The sequence below is a fragment of the Delphinapterus leucas genome, chromosome 16 (genome assembly GCF_059928025.1).
Source record: "Delphinapterus leucas isolate spDelLeu-1000000601 "Yukka" chromosome 16, BTC_Dleu_Yukka2, whole genome shotgun sequence".
In the NCBI taxonomy this organism is placed as follows: Eukaryota; Metazoa; Chordata; class Mammalia; order Artiodactyla; family Monodontidae; genus Delphinapterus; species Delphinapterus leucas.
Window position 1 is genome coordinate 17,976,667 of NC_143144.1, and position 19,510 is coordinate 17,996,176.

The 19,510-nt window shown below is 36.3% G+C and overlaps 1 protein-coding gene across 1 annotated transcript in view; it reads right to left on the bottom strand.

Annotated features, from left to right (window-relative positions):
• The window catches only part of RTKN2 (rhotekin 2), an 88,349-nt gene that overhangs the window by 31,845 nt on the left and 36,994 nt on the right, over positions 1-19,510 (bottom strand). Inside the window, exons 7-8 of the mRNA XM_022560629.3 lie at positions 9,561-9,655; positions 188-294 (exon numbers count right to left, since the gene is read on the bottom strand). Of these exons, the coding sequence (XP_022416337.1) occupies positions 188-294; positions 9,561-9,655 (202 nt within the window). The remainder of the gene's footprint in view (positions 1-187; positions 295-9,560; positions 9,656-19,510) is intronic.

Here is a 19,510-nt window from a genome sequence, read left to right on the forward strand (position 1 = left end):
CCCTACCTTCTCACTCCCAGCTGCACCCTCCCCCCACATTTGATGTCTAACAAGGAGAGAACTGTCATTTAAGAGAAGACTTTATTAAAAAAAAATACTTCACAATTTCAGAATGCCAAACAACTGCCAGGATATTAAGATCAAAATTAGAGCTATAATTGTTGCAGGATATTTAAAGTTCTCTAACCTGCTGATTAAGAAATCCTGCAAAGGCATCCTCAGCCATACAAGCTGGTTGGGCGACTAATCGGCAGCACATGTTGCCATACAAGGGAAGCCAAAACGAAGACTCTTCTATTTAAACGAGAAAAAAATCAAGTTATAAATATATGTTTATTTCAGGTCATTATTATACATTTTGATTATTTTTACAATTTTTTTTGCTTTATGTAAGAACATATGTAAAGGTTCATCCTGCTCCAATGACTGCATTCAATGACAAAATCAAATAAAAGAAAGCAGTCAGGACAGGATGATATTAAACTGATAGTTTACAGCATGCTATCACCTGGAGTAGACATGGAACTTTTAGTCTCTTGATCTCTTGTTTGATCTTAAAGTAATTAATCAATGGAGGTAGTTCAGGGCATATAAGTAAACTCATGTATTTTAAAAAACATCCTAATAAAGTGATTTTTGTTTGTCAAATTCTACTTTTTGCTCTGATTTTCATTATAATAATTAGCAAAGTGATGCTCTGAATAAAACACTTCAGGGCACAACTTTATGATAAGAATTTAATAATAACCCTTTTGACCTTTCCCCTTGCCCCTTCCCTTACTGAACAACTCAGGTGTAAGCCATTATGTGGAGTCCACCACAATGGGTATCTGTGCCAGGAGTTGGGCAGGGGGTGGGCAGGAAGCAGTAGTGTGCCAGAGCTGGGTGCTGGGGCCAGTCAGGGTAAGGAGGGTGAGTGGGAGAGCTGCCTGGCATGAGGAATCAGAGCCTGAAGGGGCTGAGGAGGATGGATCACATGGGGAATATAGAACCCAAAAGGGGTCTCTGCTCAGTGGGCGGCCTGGCGTGGGGAGGAGGGGCCCAGGTAAAGTAAGGAGGGTATCTGTGTGCGGTGCTGCCCAAGTGAGGTGTCCGAATCCAGGGAAATTAAGAAGAGTGCGGGGGGCGGTCCAGCCACGGGAGTCAGTTTGAGAGTAGCGAGGGGACCATTCACACATTTGGTGACCCAGAACAGTGTGTCAGAGCCTGGGGAGATGGAAATGCAAGCAGAGAGACAGCAGGGTATGGGGTGTCAGAGCACAGCAGGCTGATGGTGTTCACATGGGCTGAGGAGGGCAGCCCTTGGGGGGGCTGTGTGAGCCTGAGCAAGGTAAGGAGTATCCCTGTGGGGCCAGGGGCAGCCCAGAAGGGGAGTCAGAGCCCCGGCAGGAGAGAGAAGCAGTTATGTGAGAAAGATGGAAAATGGTTGCTTTTAAGGAGACTGACCAAAGAATAAAAAGCATTAAAGATAATAGAAGACAGGTTTCTCACTGTCAGAGGAAGGAATTACAAATGTGCAGAATGAACTCTTTGGTATTGGATTAGAACTAGACATACTGGTGTGAACTCATGGTTTTCAACATACAGAGATTAAGAAATGCATGACATACAGAGTGAAGTGAGTCAGAAAGAGAAAAACAAATACCGTATGCTAACATACATATATGGAATCTAAAGAAGAAAAGATGGTTCTGAAAAACCTAGGGTCAGGACAGGAATAAAGACGCAGACATAGAGAATGGACTTGAGGACACGGGGAAGGGGAAGGGTAAGCTGGGATGAAATGAGAGAGTGGCATGGACATATACACACTACCAAATGTAAAATAGATAGCTAGTGGGAAGCAGCCGCATAGCACAGGGAGATCAGCTTGGTGCTTTGTGACCACCTAGAGGGGTGGGATAGGGAGGGTGGGAGGGAGACGCAAGAAGGAGGGGATATGGGGATATATGTATATGTATAGCTGATTCACTTTGTTTTACAGCAGAAACTAACACACCATTGTAAAGCAATTATACTCCAATAAAGATGTTTAAAAAAAAAAAGAACAAATGCATGACAGGACTTCCCTGGTGGTGCAGTGGTTAAGAATCCACCTGCCGATGCAGGGGACATGGATTCGAGCCCTGGTCCGGGAAGATACCACATGCCGCGGAGCAACTAAGCCCGTGCGCCACAACTACTGAGCCTGAGTTCTGGAGCCTATAAGCCGCAACTACTGAGCCTACAAGCCACAGCTACTGAAGCCCATGCACCTAGGGCCCGTGCTCTGCAACAAGAGAAGCCACCACAATGAAAAGCCTGCGCACTGCAATGAAGACCCAACACAGACAAAAATAAATAAATAAATTTTAAAAAAGAAATGCATAACAAAATATATATACATGTACGTCCACTGAGAGGGCCTAGGAAAAGTGACACCTAATAGTGACAGTCTAATAGCAATGAATATACCTATAGCTCAGATCATGTCTTCTAAATATTATTTCTATTAAAAAGAACCAGTCTTCCTTGGAGAAACGGATGACTCCAGGACTGGGGCAGGGAAAGTACATGATGAGCTTGAAATATCTTGTTATGCCTTACACAAGGAAGTACCCAATGAATGAGAAGGACATGTAAAAAGACACAGAAGCCATCTTGAATGTGCTCCCATTGGCCAAAATGGAGACAATCTGAATCTTAAACAAGATATTAGCAGATTATAATGCACTGAATAAAACTGTAAAATATGAGTCCATGTTGATATAAATAAATCAATGAATAAGTTGAAAGTCAAATAAATATACTTAGTTTCAAAGTATCCCCCTCCCACACATAAAATATGTATTAATTACAAAGAGGAAAACAAAAAGAGTAACTTAACAGTAGAGAAGCTTAACAGACACCACCCTAATCAAGTGAACATCATCAGTAATGGGATGAATCAAAAGATGCCACCTGATAGAATGCAATGAGAACGCAGCATCACCTCTGTGATATTTCTGCCAAAGACGCATATCCTGAGTCTCAGTCCAAGAAAACATCAGACGAACCCAAACTGAGGGAACTTCTACAAAATAACTATGATGTTTAAAAATGTCATTCAAGGTTATGAAAGCCAAGGAATGACTGGAGAACTGATCTAAATTGAAAGAAACTAAAGAGGCATGATGATTAAATGCAATGCGTGAATCTGCACTGGATCCTTTTGTCATAAGGGACATTATTGGAGTAACATTTGAATGGTGTCTGTATTAGTAGAAATAATAGTAATGTGTTAATGCTGACTTGAATAGCTGTAGTGATGTAGCCAGATGTCTTTTAGTAGGAACAGGTATTAACATATTTGGGAGTAATGAAGCATCAGGTAAGCAACTTGTTCTCATATATTTTGGGGGGAAAAATCTTGATATTCAACTTTTAACTGTTCTGTAAGTCTGCAATTGTTTTAAAAAGTTCTTTCAAAAAACATTAAGATAGTCCTTTAATGGAGTGTGCAGGTAGGTATACAACCTTTATAACTGTATGGAAGGAAAGCACTGCATAATTTATTCTGTGTATTGGGGTATAAATAAAAATGCAACATACGGTCCTATGTTCACACTGGACCACATAAAAAATATCTGTAAAGTTTTCACTGCACCCATGTTGGTAACTGCCTATTAAAATGACTAACCATTGGCTGTTACTATCATTGACCAAAAGGTCTTAGTAAGTCTGGAAAATAAAACATTTTTTGTAAAAATACAATTATTTAATATATAGAGGCAGTGTAGCCAAGGCTTGACACATCAGTTAAATGAAAAAGACCAGCATAAATGAAGAGCACAAAGTTAACACAAAAACAGTTTTTTAACAATTTACCTGCTCAACATTCTACTAAAGAATAGCATACCACAAATTGTCTGGGACTATTCAACTCTTTGTTAAAGCTGCTGTCTTTTAGAAACAAAGGGTTTGATCTGAGAGAAATAAGTGTATAAATACAATAAAGTCAATGATTTAAAAATGCAGACATAAATAAATGAGAATCTCCTTTTCTAAAATAGGCAGGAAATGAAATAAAAATTCTATAAAAGCATGCATCTATGTAATACAATTGAAATCACCCTTGTGATTTATGAGTTTAAAGTTTGAAAGCGAATTTATTTATTTATTTATTTATTTATTTATTTTTGCGGTACGCAGGCCTCTCACTGTTGTGGCCTCTCCCCTTGCGGAGCACACAGGCTCCAGACACACAGGCTCAGCGGCCATGGCTCACGGGCCCAGCCGCTCCACGGGATGTGGGATCCTCCCGGACCGGGGCACAAACCCACGTCCCCCGCATCGGCAGGCGGACTCTCAACCACTGCGCCACCAGGGAAGCCCCAAAAGCGAATTTCTTTACATAGCAAACCCAGATTTATGAATGGCTTTTTTTTAAGTTAGGATCCACCTCCTAAAGAAACAGAATCATAAATGATTAGTTTTTCAGACCAGTCACAATCAATAATGTATCTGGAACCTAAATACCACATGTAACAGTGTGCTTCTCTAGTAAAATAAGTTCAGATTTCATGGCACACCAAGAAAAATAATTCCTTCCTCACTGCAGACCTTGAAAAGATATACTGGATGTAAAATTCTTTGCTCTACAGATCACATGCCACATACACTGCAATCACCACTTACTTCCTACATAGGTTTCTCTACAGCTCATGACCACTGTGGAATAAAGCACAGTCACAGCTTTTTCTCCCTACTTCTGACAAGAAATACAGCATCTAGGCTATTCACTTAACTTGCCCGAGTATCAATTTCTCATTCTTAAAATACTACCTATTAAGTACTAGGGTTGCTGTGAAATCACATAAGATAATGTGTGCATGACATTTATCGCTGTGTCTGGCATGTAAAAGATGCTTCTCATAATTTCATACCCAGGGCACTCTCACTCCCCAAACCATATCCTTTCCATTTCTCAATGCTGTCTTTCTGCTCTTGTGCAACACATTAATCAAAATACTTAATTCTTCTTTTCTAACCAAAGGTGGTATTAGGACAAGATGAAATGAAACAGGAAGTGAAAGAGCAGTTTGACTTTTCATTACTTAAAGATTTTATCTAATTCATCTGTAGTTTCAGATGGGGAGCAAAATGGAGTTTAAAAACAACAGCAACAACAAAAACAAAACACAGGCAAGAGGAAGAATCGATAACATCTCAGTTCCATGTGAGTCAATCTTTACAATGTGGTTTCATTGTTTTGTAAAAAGTATAAAAATTTCTTGATGACAAATATAAGCCTTAAGATATCATTTTGGCTTTTTCCTTAAACTAGCACAAGTAATAAAGTTGAGTTATAAATTTCAAAAATCTTGTATTTCCTCTTTATTTTATAGTATTTGGTAGACACTGACATAAATTTATTTAGGAAACCCTATTAAACATAGATTTATTAATGAATAAATCCGAGGGTGGATTTTTTCTGTATAAAATTTTGTTTCTTTTTAATTACAAGCTTTCTTTTTTTTTCAAAATATAATTGATTTACAAGATATTAATTTACACACATTTCTAGAGATATACCTATCACATCAAAAGGGTTAGGCATATAGGTTAGTGTTCTTGAAATTTTTTTCTGTGGAATCTACAAGTTCCAATGTCAACAGGTGTTGGGTATTATTGCTGTAAGCACAGGTCTTTTCACAGTTTTTAACATGCTAGTCTTTATTATGTTTCTCAAAGAAAGAAGTATACCACATAGTTCCCATGCTTATTTGCTCGGGAGCATTTTATTAAAGGAGAATCTAGTAATATCTTATAGAACACTGAAGACGTGACACTGCTAAAATCGATGATTTCTTTGTGAATTTTATTCCCTTCCACAACCTTTCAGGTGACTTGGTTGAAAGAATGGGACCTTTCATCACCAATTCCATTATTCACACATCGATAGTATTTTGAGTCTTTAGGTGCTTTATCAGTAATCGTGCCTAACCGGAATGCATAGCAGAAAGAGCACAGCCTTTCCTGGATTACTTGAAGTCTGGCTCGACCACTGGCTAGCTACATAATCTGGCATGTTACATTCTCTAAGCTGTATTTTACTCATTTGTAAAATATAAATGATAACAAAATGAGGAACTTGTGAAAGCACACAGCTAGCCAGTGCTAGAGCTAGAATACGAATCTAAGGCTGATGGCTCCAGTCTCCACTATTAATCACTTCACTGTGATGCTCCCTTATAACTACATCTCACAGAGACTAAGAATAAAAACTGCTTTAACAGTGTTCATTTATTTATTTATATTTTATTGTGGTATGAACATGTAATAGGAGATGTACTCTCTCAACAGATTTTTAGTGTACAATACAGTAGAGTTAACAAATGTTGTAATGTTGTACAGCAGATCTCTAGAACTTATTCATCTTGTATATCTGAAGCTTTAGATCTGTTTATTAGCAGCTCCTCCTTTCTCCTTCTCCTAGCCCCTAGGAACTGCCATTCGACTCTCTGCTTCTAATAGTTTGTCTATTTTAGATACCTCATATAAGTGGAATCAGGTAGTATTTGTCCTTCTTTGACTGGTTGTTTCAGTTAGCATAGTGTCCTCAAGGATCATTCATGTTGTCACATATTGCAGAATTTCCTTTTTCAAGGCTGAATAATATTTCAATGAACAATGGCACATAATAGGCACTCAACATATGGTGATAATATTGGTAATTCTAGAGAACTAACACAAATGGAATTAAACAAACTTAATTTGCCAAGTATTCTGATAAAATTGACAATGCTAATACTATTGCAAACTTCAAGTTTTGGGTGATAGAAGGCTTGATTAGATTGTTCAGACCAATCTTCCCACTGAAAACTACTAAAAATGCTGAACCAAATATATTTTAAAACTTTTCCCCAGAGCAAGAAAGAGGTAACAAAACTATAATAAACTTCCAGTACAAATCTGATGAGAACCAGTGAGTTAAATGAGCACAGAAGCTGTGTTTGTCCTGAGAGCATTTGCCAATCCCAGAAAATCTCAATTTATGACTTAATGATCCTGCAAGACGAGGGAAGCAGAACAGAAATCACAGTCTAGGACCTGAACAATGTAGGCAGATTAATGGGACGATTCTCCTCATATTAAACTGATATCCCAAAGGAATCACCAACAGGGTAGTGGTGAACCATGAGTAAACCAACCTAACTGCCCAGGATTCCCACTGCCTGGAGGTAGGGATGAAGGGATGCAGAGAAACTCAGACATGGTCTTTGGATAAAGTGAGGCCAGAATGATAGTCTCACCAGGTGCCTGCGAGATGCAAAAAGAGACACCGAGCATTAATTTATTCCTCTATGTAGACTTTCAATTACAATGACAAGCACATGAAGATAACTAGACGTGCAAGGAATTGAGACATCATGACTGAGAACCAGTTAAAAAAAAAAAAAAGAGAGAAACTGATCAAGAAAGACTTTATATATCTGAATCATTAGCCATAGACTATAAAATAGCTATGCCTACTCTTTTAATAAAAACCTAAAAGATAATATTAACAATATATGCAGAGAATAAAAAGTGAAAAGTGGCATAGCAGATTTGAAAAAGTCAAACAGAACTTCTAGAAATAAGAAGTACAATAAGTGAAATGAAGAACTTGGTATACAGATTTATCAGCAGATCAGACAGAGCTGCAAAGAGAATAAAGGAAACAGAAGATAGTGCATTAAAAATCCAGAAAAGCAGCAAAGACAGACAAAAAGATGAGGAATACATCATAAAGGGTACTAAACATAGAGGATACAGTCAGAAAGACTAACATAGGTTTACTAGGAATGCTACAGGCAGAAAGGCAATAGAATGGATCAGAGGCTGCCTGAATAGACAAGTAAGATTTCGTCCAGAAATAATGAAAGACATCCATCAATTTAAAGAAGTTCAAGGATGTCCAAAAGCAGCATAAATAAAATTAAATTCTACACCTATAGCACGGTGAAGCTTCAGAAAACCAAAGACAAAGAGAAAATTAAAAGTTACCTTCACAGAAGCAACACACTGACAAATGATTTTCGACAGCCAGTACGAGATGCCAGAAGGTACTGGAATTATATCTTTAATATTCACAAAGTAAAATATTAAGGTTTTTTCATCATGTAAAAAATATCTTTCAAGAATGAAGCTAAACAAAGTCATCTTCAGACATACACAAAGAACTAAGAAGTATGATATTAGCAGAACAAACTAAAATAAATTCTAAGGATTACACTTCAAGCAGCAGGAAAATAATACCAGATGTAAGGTATAAGACACAAGCAGTACATGGAAACATGCAGGCAAATCTAAATAAATATTAAGTGTATAAAACATCTTGTGAAATTTAAACACCAAACAGAATTATAATATATAACAACAGCACATAGGTCAAAGAAATGGAGTTTATTCTAAAGTCCTTGCAGGAGCTGAGAAAAAGGTAAAATTATCTTTTAATTTTAGACTTAAGTATGATTAATAAAATTTCTAGAGGTAATGTCTAAAAGATGAGAAAAAGAATTATAACTTTAATTAGAACAAGGAAAAACTGAAATGATAAAACTATCAATCCTTAAAGACGCAAGAAAGAGAAAACCACCATGGAATAAGTAAGACAAACAGAAAACACAGAATATGATGGTAGATTTAAACTCAAATACTTAATACCATATAATATGGGTTATAAACCATTTGACACTGAATGTAAAACACTGGTTTGATTTATCTTGGTTTTTAATATACAACCATCATAGACCAGAGATATCTCTCACTAGCCAATGCTTTTGTCAGTGTTTACACATATATTGACATAACATATACTGACGTAATGAGTGATCCACAGAATCACTCATGCCTACCTTCTGTTGGTAGCAAGCAGAGGATATATGGGAAGGTAGGGCTAAATTAATCTTAAACCTTTTTCTCTAGATGATAATTTGTAGTTATAGTTTATTAAAAAGAAATATATAGCAAGGTGAAGAAGGGAGGTAAGTGATTAGAAGATTTGTAAAACAGTAGGAGCGCTGTCCACGCTCCAAGATTATTTTTACCTATGATGAAAAATATAGAGTAGTGTTGGTAAAGTAGTTTGGAAATATGATTTGGGTTACTTATTCTTTTTCATTTTTTGAAGTATAATATATAAAATTATATACTACCTTCCTTATACCTTTTGTTGTAAAGATAGATGGCTCTTCATGCTTTTACTGGCTTCCTCAATTTCAAATTTAAAAATAAGATACATCTTTGACAACTAGAAGAGTGGTAAAGTCACCAATTTCAAGTCAAAGACAAGGATTCAGAATATGCAAAACCTTTCTGTTCTCACCAAGCAAGCCTCACAAACAAATCTCTAGCAAACAGTAGAAAGAGAAAAATAAACTTTCTGCTTTTGGGGAAAAGGGACAGACATATTTTCAAGAATCCACAGAGTTACTCGTGACTACATTATTTAAGCCAATAATCACTTCAGGGGAACATATTAAAATTAAAAATTATTACTGTCACCACACATATATTGATATAACATGTATAATAAGTAAAATATAGACTGTACTTACCATCCCCATTAATAGACAGATTATGGGTCTTGAAGCTATTCTCAGCACTTTCCAAGCTCAGGGTAGTATGAGCTAGCAAACTGTACTTTGCACCACTAATAGTGAGAAAAAAGACATGTTTTAAGTATTTTAGTATATTTTCCACTACATAAAATATTTAGATGTTCAACAACAAAATAAACAACCCGATTAAAAAACGGGCCAAGGTCTTAAACAGACATTTCTCCAAAGAAAATATACAAATGGCCAATAAAAACATGAAGAGATACTCAAGATCATTAATCCTTAGGAAAACACAAATCAAAACCATAATGAGAAACCACTTCACACCCATTAGAATGGCCATTATTAAAATAAATAAATAAAAAGAAACAAAGCAACGAGTGTTGGCCAGGATGTGGTCAAACTGGAACCATTGTGCACTGCTGATGGAAACATAAAATGGTACAACCACTATGGAAAACAGTGTGGTCATTCTTCAAAAAATTAAAAATAGAATTACCATATAAAGTCTGATGAGAATTTTTATTAATTGGGCCAGGTGATATGTTTCATAAACCTTCTTTGTCTCTTACTAAATATGTAATAAAATCTCTATCACAAAAATATATATATACATGTAGCAAGAATGCAATGCATGCACGCACTTCTTTAATAAACAATGGCATACCGCACGGAATGCTGTTCCCTGGGAGAATGCCTCTTGGTTTTGGGTATTTTTTTCAGTTTTATTGAGAAATAATTGCCATACATTATAAGTTTAAGGCTTAAAGCATTTGATTTATTGGTTTGATATATCTTGGTTTTTAATATACAACCAATATAGACCAGAGATATCTCTCACCAGCCAATGTTTTTTGTCAGTGTTTACACAGGAAAATTTATGTTTCTTTCTCCAAAACTCAACAAAAAATTTTTAACAAAACAATGCATGAGTAGAATTTTAAGTTACATTCTGAATACGATTGGTATACTTCAGACTCCTGTGTAGATTACTGGGAAAGTCCACTAAGTATCAACAAATCTCCACTGTTTCTAGAGCTAAGAGGCACTAGCCTCATTCTCAGTGTGGGCCATTCTCTGCTATTTTCACTTATCCTGAACAAATTTCTGTAGTGCCTTCCATAATTAGCTCTTATTTTTCCCTACTGTTACATAAAAAGTGCCCCCCCCAAAGTGGAGGAAGTATTTTAAAAAACTGTGGAGAAACAATAGGAGCAATTGAGAACAGCAATTAGAATGAAGAGTAAATACTACTACACACAAAACTGCCTATTAACAATCATATGAGTTGTTTGGTGATCAGGGCACAATGTGTTAAACATGATCTCAACATGATAATTTGTCAACTGATACGTAGGTTTTATGCAACTACATTACAATCGTTGCTACTTAAAATAATGGTAAATAGACTCCTTATCAGCATTTTAGTGCAAAACATGTTATTTTCAGGAACAGATTATTGCCAGTAAGTGGATAAGTGATGCTGCGTGTATCTGACAAACAACAAGACGGCCGTGTGGCTGGAGTACAGTGAGGGAGAGTGAGACAAGATGTCTAAAAGGTAAGAAGGGGCAGACACTCTACACTGCAGTAGGGCATGCCCTGTAGAGCATGATAAGGACCCTGGATTTTATTCTGAGTGAGATGGGAAGCAAGTGGTAGATTTGGAGCAGAGGCATATGCTATGATATGACTTGTATTTTTAAATGATCTCTCTGGCTGCCATGTTGAGAACAGACCACAGAGGCCAAGATTGAAAATGGTAATGCCAACTAGAAAGTTACTGCACCTCACCAGTCCAGAGCTGATGCAGGCCTGGAACAGGGTGGTAGTTGATGGGGTGGTGAGAAGTGCTAAGATTCCTGATATAGTCTTAAAGTTGACCCAATGTGGTCATGGGATGTAAAAGAAAGGACAGAGTCAAGGACAACTCCAAGGCTTTTGGCCTGAGCAACTAGAAAAAGCGAATTTTCATTAACTGCAAGGAGGCTGACTGAGAGAATGGATATGGGAAGTAAGAATTTAGTTTTGAACAGATTAAGTTTGAGAATGGGTTGTAGGGTAGGCAGGTGGATATATGAATCTGCAGTTCGGAGAGGAAAAACTATTCAAGAAATTAAATTTGGGAGTTAACAGTAAATAGATGAAATTCAATGAAAGTTAGTTAAATAAAATGTGCGAACTGAATATTGGGACACAAGTACTCCATCATTTCAGATTAAGTTGAAGAGCAATGAACAAAGGAGACAGGCAAGGGACTGTCACTGAGGCAGAAGAGAAACCCCGAAAGTGGTATCCTGGAAGCCAAGTTCAAAAAGTGTTTCAGGAGAGTGATCAGTTGTGTTGAATAATGCTGAAAGGTCCAGGAGGAGGAATAATGATAAATGACCATGGTATTTGGCAACATGTAGATCACTGCTGACCTTGACAAGAGCAGTTTCTGAACGATGGATGAAACTTGACTGAAATGGTTCAAGAGAGAATGGGAGGACAAAAAGTGGAGATAGAGAATATAAAAAACTTTTCTGTAAAGGATAGCTGTTAAATGGGGCAGAGGAAATGTGAGGTATTTCAGCATGTTTGTATGTTTTTGGAAATGATGCAGGAGAAGAAACACTGAAGATGTAGTAGAAGTGGGGGACATGTGCAGGAGCCTACTTCTGTGTACTTGAGAAGATGGGATCTAGTGTACAGGTAGGTGGCCTCAGATGGAGCAAAGGCAGTTACAAGGAAGGAAAGCAGCAAATAAATATACAGATGCAGGTAGGCTGATACATTTGGTTGATGGAGGATATGCAAGTTCTCTTCTGATTACTTCAGCAGCATCAATGATATAGGAAATGAAGTCATCAGCTTTGAATAAGGAGTGGAGAGGAGTGGGTACTGGAGGTTTCATAAGAGAGAGTGACACAATGTGAAATACTCTGACGAGAGGTAAAGTGGAGGGCTACGGACACTTAGTAGGACTGCACATACTGGAACTCACTTAAGGTTAGTGATCCCTCTAAAGTGAGACCAGTCAGTATGACTGTTTTCTCCAGGTTCCTCATCTATTCCTCGTGAGTGCAGGTGCAGAAGAGCTAAAGGCAGGATTTAACCAAGGTTGAAGTTTTTCCAAGGTTAAGTATGACAAAAGGAGAGAAATGCTAGGAAAGAACAAAATGGTAAATCATAGAACTTTAGCTAAGTTGGAGTCAGAGTACTGAAAGGAGAAAGCTGGAAACGTGGGAGGTGGTAGATAGTGTGGGACACTACTACAGAGACCAGACAAGACCTAAGGTACAATTGTGGGGTGGATGGCTAAAACAGGCATGAGAACAAGATCACTGGAGGCAAAGAGGTCATCAGACTTAGAGGTCAAAGTATTAGATGGACAGTCTATATGTATTTTAAATCCAACAAGAAAAATACCTGAAATAGTGATGAGAGGCACAGACTGGGAGAGAAAGAGAATGAAGATACTTTGCGTTTTATTTTTAGGAGTGATGTAATTTATTCTCGCTGACCACTAAAAACATTAGAGTACGCGTCACTTCAGGAATAGCATCATTTCCATACACAGTGCAGTACGAAATACTGCTTTTAGTGCGCACAGGAAGTAGCTATGTTATAGGCTGTGCATTTGTACTGAGTGCGCTGGAGAGGTGACAACCTGTGCGACAAAAGAGGCGAAAATTATGTGATGACCCAAGTATATGTTTAATTTTTTTCTCAGGCCTTAAAAAGTAATTGTAACTAAGACACCTTTTCCTCAACTACTTTAAGGTAAACATGTAATACATTTGCCTCTATTTCCAATGAATTACACATCTTAAAATAACAATACAAAAAACATTATTGATAACCTCCCCTAAGAATAAGCTATGAGAGAGACAGTTGATAGTGGTCATTAAAATGATCATGTGAAGACTGTAATAACTCAAGAAGAAAATGTGTGTGTGTATATACATGCATGTATATGAATGTGTAGTATAATTATGAATATCTATCCCCAAGGCTAGGAATTTTAAAACCTGGAGGAAAAATATCAGTTCAAAATTATAAAAAGTATTTGATTTAGGGTGAACTATGAATACATTTTTTTCTCTTCTAGATTCTATTTCTCAAGTTTATATTACTTTTGTAATGAAATAATAAATGCCGTAGGATTTGTGAAGTGGTAGTAGGATGAAAACCTCCCCCCAAAATCAGAGACATGCAAAGCTTTGTAATACTACATCTTCCTATGTGCAGTTTAAGGCACTTTAACATGCAATATCTTTAACAGTTCACAATAGCTACTTCAGGTAGGCAGGGCAGATATTTCGGTCCATATTTTCAAATGACGAAACTGAAGTTCAGAGAATGTAATTGACTTGCCTATAACTAGCAAGTGGTACACTGGAAACAGAATCCCACTATACTTTACTTACTACCTTCATACTTCCTTAAGAATTTTGAGTGCAGGAAACATGACTTACTAACGTTTAAATCCAAAGTACCATGTGACATAACTGCTGAATTATAATTTCTAAGATGATTAAATGAATGAATAAACAAAATTATACCCAATAGGTGAGTAATTCCTTAGTTATTCTTGAACACTGCATTATCTTTCACACTACCAAACCATTAACACCACTGTTCCTCAAAACATAAATAATCCACTTATTCTGCACAAGGATATTTGTTTTGTAACTTCAATCTAATTTAAAATGTAGTATTGGGGCTTATTTTTTTTAATACACATTTTTGTCCAGTAAATAATCACTCTCAATTTTACTAGTTTTCACAATTGTTTAAAATTACAATTTATACAATGAAGAATAATGTACTAAATGGTTCTCAAGGAGCATAAAATAGTTAATTCAGCTATTAGAAACACTGGGAAAATCTAGCTACAGGAATTTCAGTAAGCTAAATTCCACAAATAAAATGAGTAAATGAATCACACCAGGGAGCATGCTAAAAATTACCAAAAATGTTCACTGTCTTCTTTCAGATCAAACAATACTTTATGATGATATTTCAAGTTACTTCATTTTTAAACCATGAGTAATTACAATGCCAATGCTTCCAAAATCAACAATGATCTCAGTTTTAAAACATTCTTGTCAGGATAACGTTTTCTTACTAAAACATTACTCTCATTCTTTTTAGCCAACCCTAATATTGAGTTCCCAAAAGTTTAATCAGCTACATTTTTTTAAAAAAGCAAATAGGCCAATTGTTGTAACATTTGATGGAGCGGGGGTTCCAAAAATGTTATGAAAAAATAAATGACTATCTTAAACGGTAGTCTGAAAAAAATGCACTCTTTTGTCAGGAAGAACAGCTATATTTGGGCACATGCCATATAATTAGAGAAGATATAGTTTGCCCATTTTGGTTAAAAATTAAAAGCTATATTAGGAATCTTCTCATTGAACTAGATCACTATTAAAGAAATAAAAATTGATCCTCTTATGCATTCTGATTACTAATGCTATTCTCAAACTCCTATCAGGGTGCTGAAGTGGTCACTTAAGGAAGTATCAGGTAAGAGTAGTTCTGGGCTATGAGTTTAACCTAGTATACTTGGCATTCACACCAGAAGCTCAAAAGAATGCTGGTATTGGAAGAATATAATTTGGTGAAATGTTATAAAAGGTTTTACCCTATCTTTTGATCAGCTTTAATGGTATAAATAAGCAAATGGCATGCAAGTTTCATGGGAAATGTTGATAAGGAAAATTGGTGTTTGGATTCACGAAATAAACCAAATAGAATGACAAATCTGAACAGGAGAATGAACACTTCAAGACAAATATGTCAGTCCCTATTACAAAGAGCTTAATAGCAATAATGTTATTCTCAAATACACCTCTAGGCTTTGAAGAGGAGTACAGGTTAAACACAAGTTCCAACATCACTTAGAGTATCTTCTATGAAATGATAAACATTGGTTTTTCAATTTTAAAATATGTCTACATTTTATAATCCTATGAAGGTTTCTAAACTGAAGTGCTTCAGCATGAATTTGAAAAAAATTTTCAGAAAAAGCACTGGTCTCAGAACAGTAAAAATAGTAACAATAATAGTAACAGCTACATTTATTACATGCTTACTACATACCAAGCTCATGAATTACCTTTTTGAGTCTCATAATAATCCAATGGCGTTAGATATTATTACATTATTATTATTCCCATTTTACAGAGGGAAAAATAAAAACCCAGAGTAAATTAATCTGTCTTGGGTCACACAAATAATAAATGACAGGATAGAAAAATCAAGTATTCCCTGCCAAACAATGAAATTTTAAACTGTTTGAGAAGCCCAGTCATTGTTTTTACATGCTTGAAAGGTATATGAAACCCTAAAATGTCTCTAAGGAGCCTTCTAAAAATAGATGATTATGTCTAAGCATCCTTACCTTTCATGAGAAAACTGAGGCCCAGGAAATAATGTAACTTGTTCAGGACACTACTGGTCCTGTTTTTTTTTTTTTTAACATCTTTATTGGAGTATAATTGCTTTACAATGGTGTGTTAGTTTCTGCTTTATAACAAAGTGAATCAGCTATACATATACATATATCCCCATATCACCTCCCTCTTGCGTCTCCCTCCCACCCTCCCTATCCCACCCCTCTAGGTGGTCACAAAGCACCAAGCTGATCTCCCTGTGCTATGTGGCTGCTTCCCACTAGCTACTTTACGTTTGGTAGTGTATAACTGTCGATGCCACTCTCTCACTTCGTCCCAGCTTACCCTTCCCCCTCCCCGTGTCCTCAAGTCCATTCTCTACATCTGCATCTTTATTCCTGTTCTGCCCCTAGGTTCTTCAGAACCATTTTTTTTTTTTTTTTTTTAGATTCCATATATATGTGTTAGCATACGGTATTTGTTTTTCTCTTTCTGACTTACTTCACTCTGTATGACAGACTGTAGGTCCATCCACCTCACTACAAATAACTCAATTTCATTTCTTTTTATGGCTGAGCAATATTCCCTTGTATATATGTGCCACATCTTCTTTATCCATTCACCTGTCGATGGACACTTAGGTTGCTTCCACATACCAGCTATTGTAAATAGAGCTGCAATGAACATTGTGGTACATGACTCTTTTTGAATTATGGTTTTCTTAGGGTATATGCCCAATAGTGGGATTGCTGGGTCGTATGGTAGTTCTATTTTTAGTTTTTTAAGGAACCTCCATACTGTTCTCCATAGTGGCTGTTATCAATTTACATTCCCACCAACAGTGCAAGAGGGTTCCCTCTTCTCCACACCCTCTCCAGCATTTATTGTTTGTAGATATTTTGATGATCAGTGTGAAGTGATACCTCATTGTAGTTTTGACTTGTATTTCTCTAATGATTAGTGATGTTGAGCATCCTTTCATGTGTTTGTTGGCAATCTGTATATCTTCTTTGGAGAAATGTCTATTTAGATCTTCTGCCCATTTTTGGATTGGGTTGTTTGTTTTTTTTTTGATATTGAGCTGCATGAGCTGCTTGTAAATTCTGGAGATTAATCCTTTGTCAGTTGCTTCATTTGCAAATATTTTCTCCCATTCTGAGGGTTAGCTTTTCGTCTTGTTTATGTTTTCCTTTGCTGTGCAAAAGCTTTTAAGTTTCATTAGGTCCCATTTGTTTATTGTTGTTTTTGTTTACATTTCTCTAGGAGGTGGGTCAAAAAGGATCTTGCTGTGATTTATGTCATAGAGTGTTCTGCCTATGTTGGTCCTGTTTTTTTTAAATAAAGAATTTTGCTGCTTAAAAACGTTTTAAAACTACTAACTTGGTGATTATCTCTTTCAGTTCTAAAATCTATGCTTCAAACTAGAAATACAATTGTTCATTCAATCATCAAAAAGACAGAGTTCCATTACCTTATAGTTGAATTAAAGCATTTTCCAGCAAATACTTGATAATCATCTTAATCTACAAAAGTTTTAAGACGGCCTTAATTCTAAAGGAAGAAAATGAAAGGGTATCCCTCCCTCCTTTTTAACGACATTTATATTAGCAAAGATTTACATCTTCTATGCCTTCTTTTTTTCAGTGGATGGGACCCATTCAACAATCATGAAATCAATTTAATGATTCATAAACGGAATTAAAAGAAACTGAAAATAACTAGAATAAAAAAAGTCAAGTGACTATACTATAAATAGCAAGGGCTAAGTATTGCTTCACGAAATCTGTCTGCTTATGTTACTGTGCATTCAGTAATAATGTAAAATGTATTTCTTACTGTGGATCTCAATCAAAATAAACTGAAAGCCACAATGCTAGAGTCCCAAGTCACTTTCACATGTAATATATCTGATATGAAAAGAGTTATTTAGTTACATTTTGATGATTGATATTTCCAGGATCTACACCTAAAATATTTTGCTTTTTGTAATTACAGTAAAATTACTTACATGCTGAAGAGCCAACCCTACCAAGACATGCAAAGAAATTCTAGGAATGCAGCCTGTACAACAGTTTTCCCAATAAACATAAAGATAAAAATACTTGTAAAGAAGCAAACACAATGTTTAAAGAAAGTATCTGAAAGAAACCAGGGCTCCTTGAAGAGATGGTGATTCCAACTGTGGGCAGAAAAACAAAAGATGAACATGGAACATGTTCCCTGGCCAGAGAGCAAAGAAGCTAATCAGAGATTAGGTTGTGTCAAAAGGACACAGAGTCAGCTTAAAGGTTCCCCACTGATCAAAGATGGGACAAATTGGCTTCAAAGAGAATAACTGTAATAGATTGAAACACAAATATATAAAAATACAAGAGTTCAAATAAAACAAAACATTAATCACCTCCATGGTAGAACATCAACTTACTATTCTAAAATGAAGGAACCAAGTATTTTTTTCCTCCTTCTCCTCCACCAATTTTTTTGCATTTATATCCAGAGAGTTAACAAAAGAAAGCTCTTCTTTGAGAGAATTCTAGGTTTAAAAATAAATGCAGAACTTTCCTGGTGGCGCATTGGTTAAGAATCCGCCTGCCAATGCAGGAGACATGGGTTAGAGCCCTGGTCCGGGAAGATCCCACATGCCATGGAGCAACTAAGCCCACGCGCCACAACTACTGAGCCTGTGCTCTAGAGCCCACAAGCCACAACTACTGAAGCGCGTGCGCGCACCTAGGGCCTGTGCTCTGCAACAAGAGAAGCCACCACAATGAGAAGCCTGTGCAACGCAACGAAGAGTAGCCCCTGCTCTCTGCAACTAGAGAAAGCCCGCATGCAGCAACAAAGACCCAGCACAGCCAAAAATAAATAAATAAATATTTTTTTTTAAAAAGAGAGAAAAGAATCAAGATAAAATATAAATAAATAAAGGACAAATTTAGAAAGTCACCAAATTATAACCCCTAATGAAATAATGAATGACCTGCAATAGCTGCTAACACCATTAGATAAAAGATTGATAGGGAACTTTATAATGGATGGATCAGGCTGACAACACCTGAACCCACTGGTCAGGTTTAACACGAGTAAAAGTGAGACAAGACCTCCAAATGGGATACAGTAGAAAGTACATTGTCCTAAAAGAGAACCTGAAACTAATCAGTCCTCTAGATCTGACTACAAGTTGTAGGAAACACAGGGGATAGAAAAAGATGTTTAAAAAGACCACAAAGATGGAATCAGATAAATTCAAAATATGGGAAATCTATAAGATCTGGCTTCTTCAATAAATAATGGCAAGGAAAAAAGTAGATGGGAAATTGTTAAAGATTAAAAGAAACTTAAAAGACTCACCTAAATGCAATGTTGTAGACCTTGTTTGCATCTTCACTTGCACAGATCAGAAGAGAACTTCCTCAGAATTGGGGCAATTTGAACACAGACTGGACATCAGATGATATTCAGAGCTTATTTTTTATTTTGTTAGATGTGATAATGGTAATGTGGTTTTGTTATAAAGAAATAAAATATTTTTTAAAATCTTTAAGACTAATGCATGACATA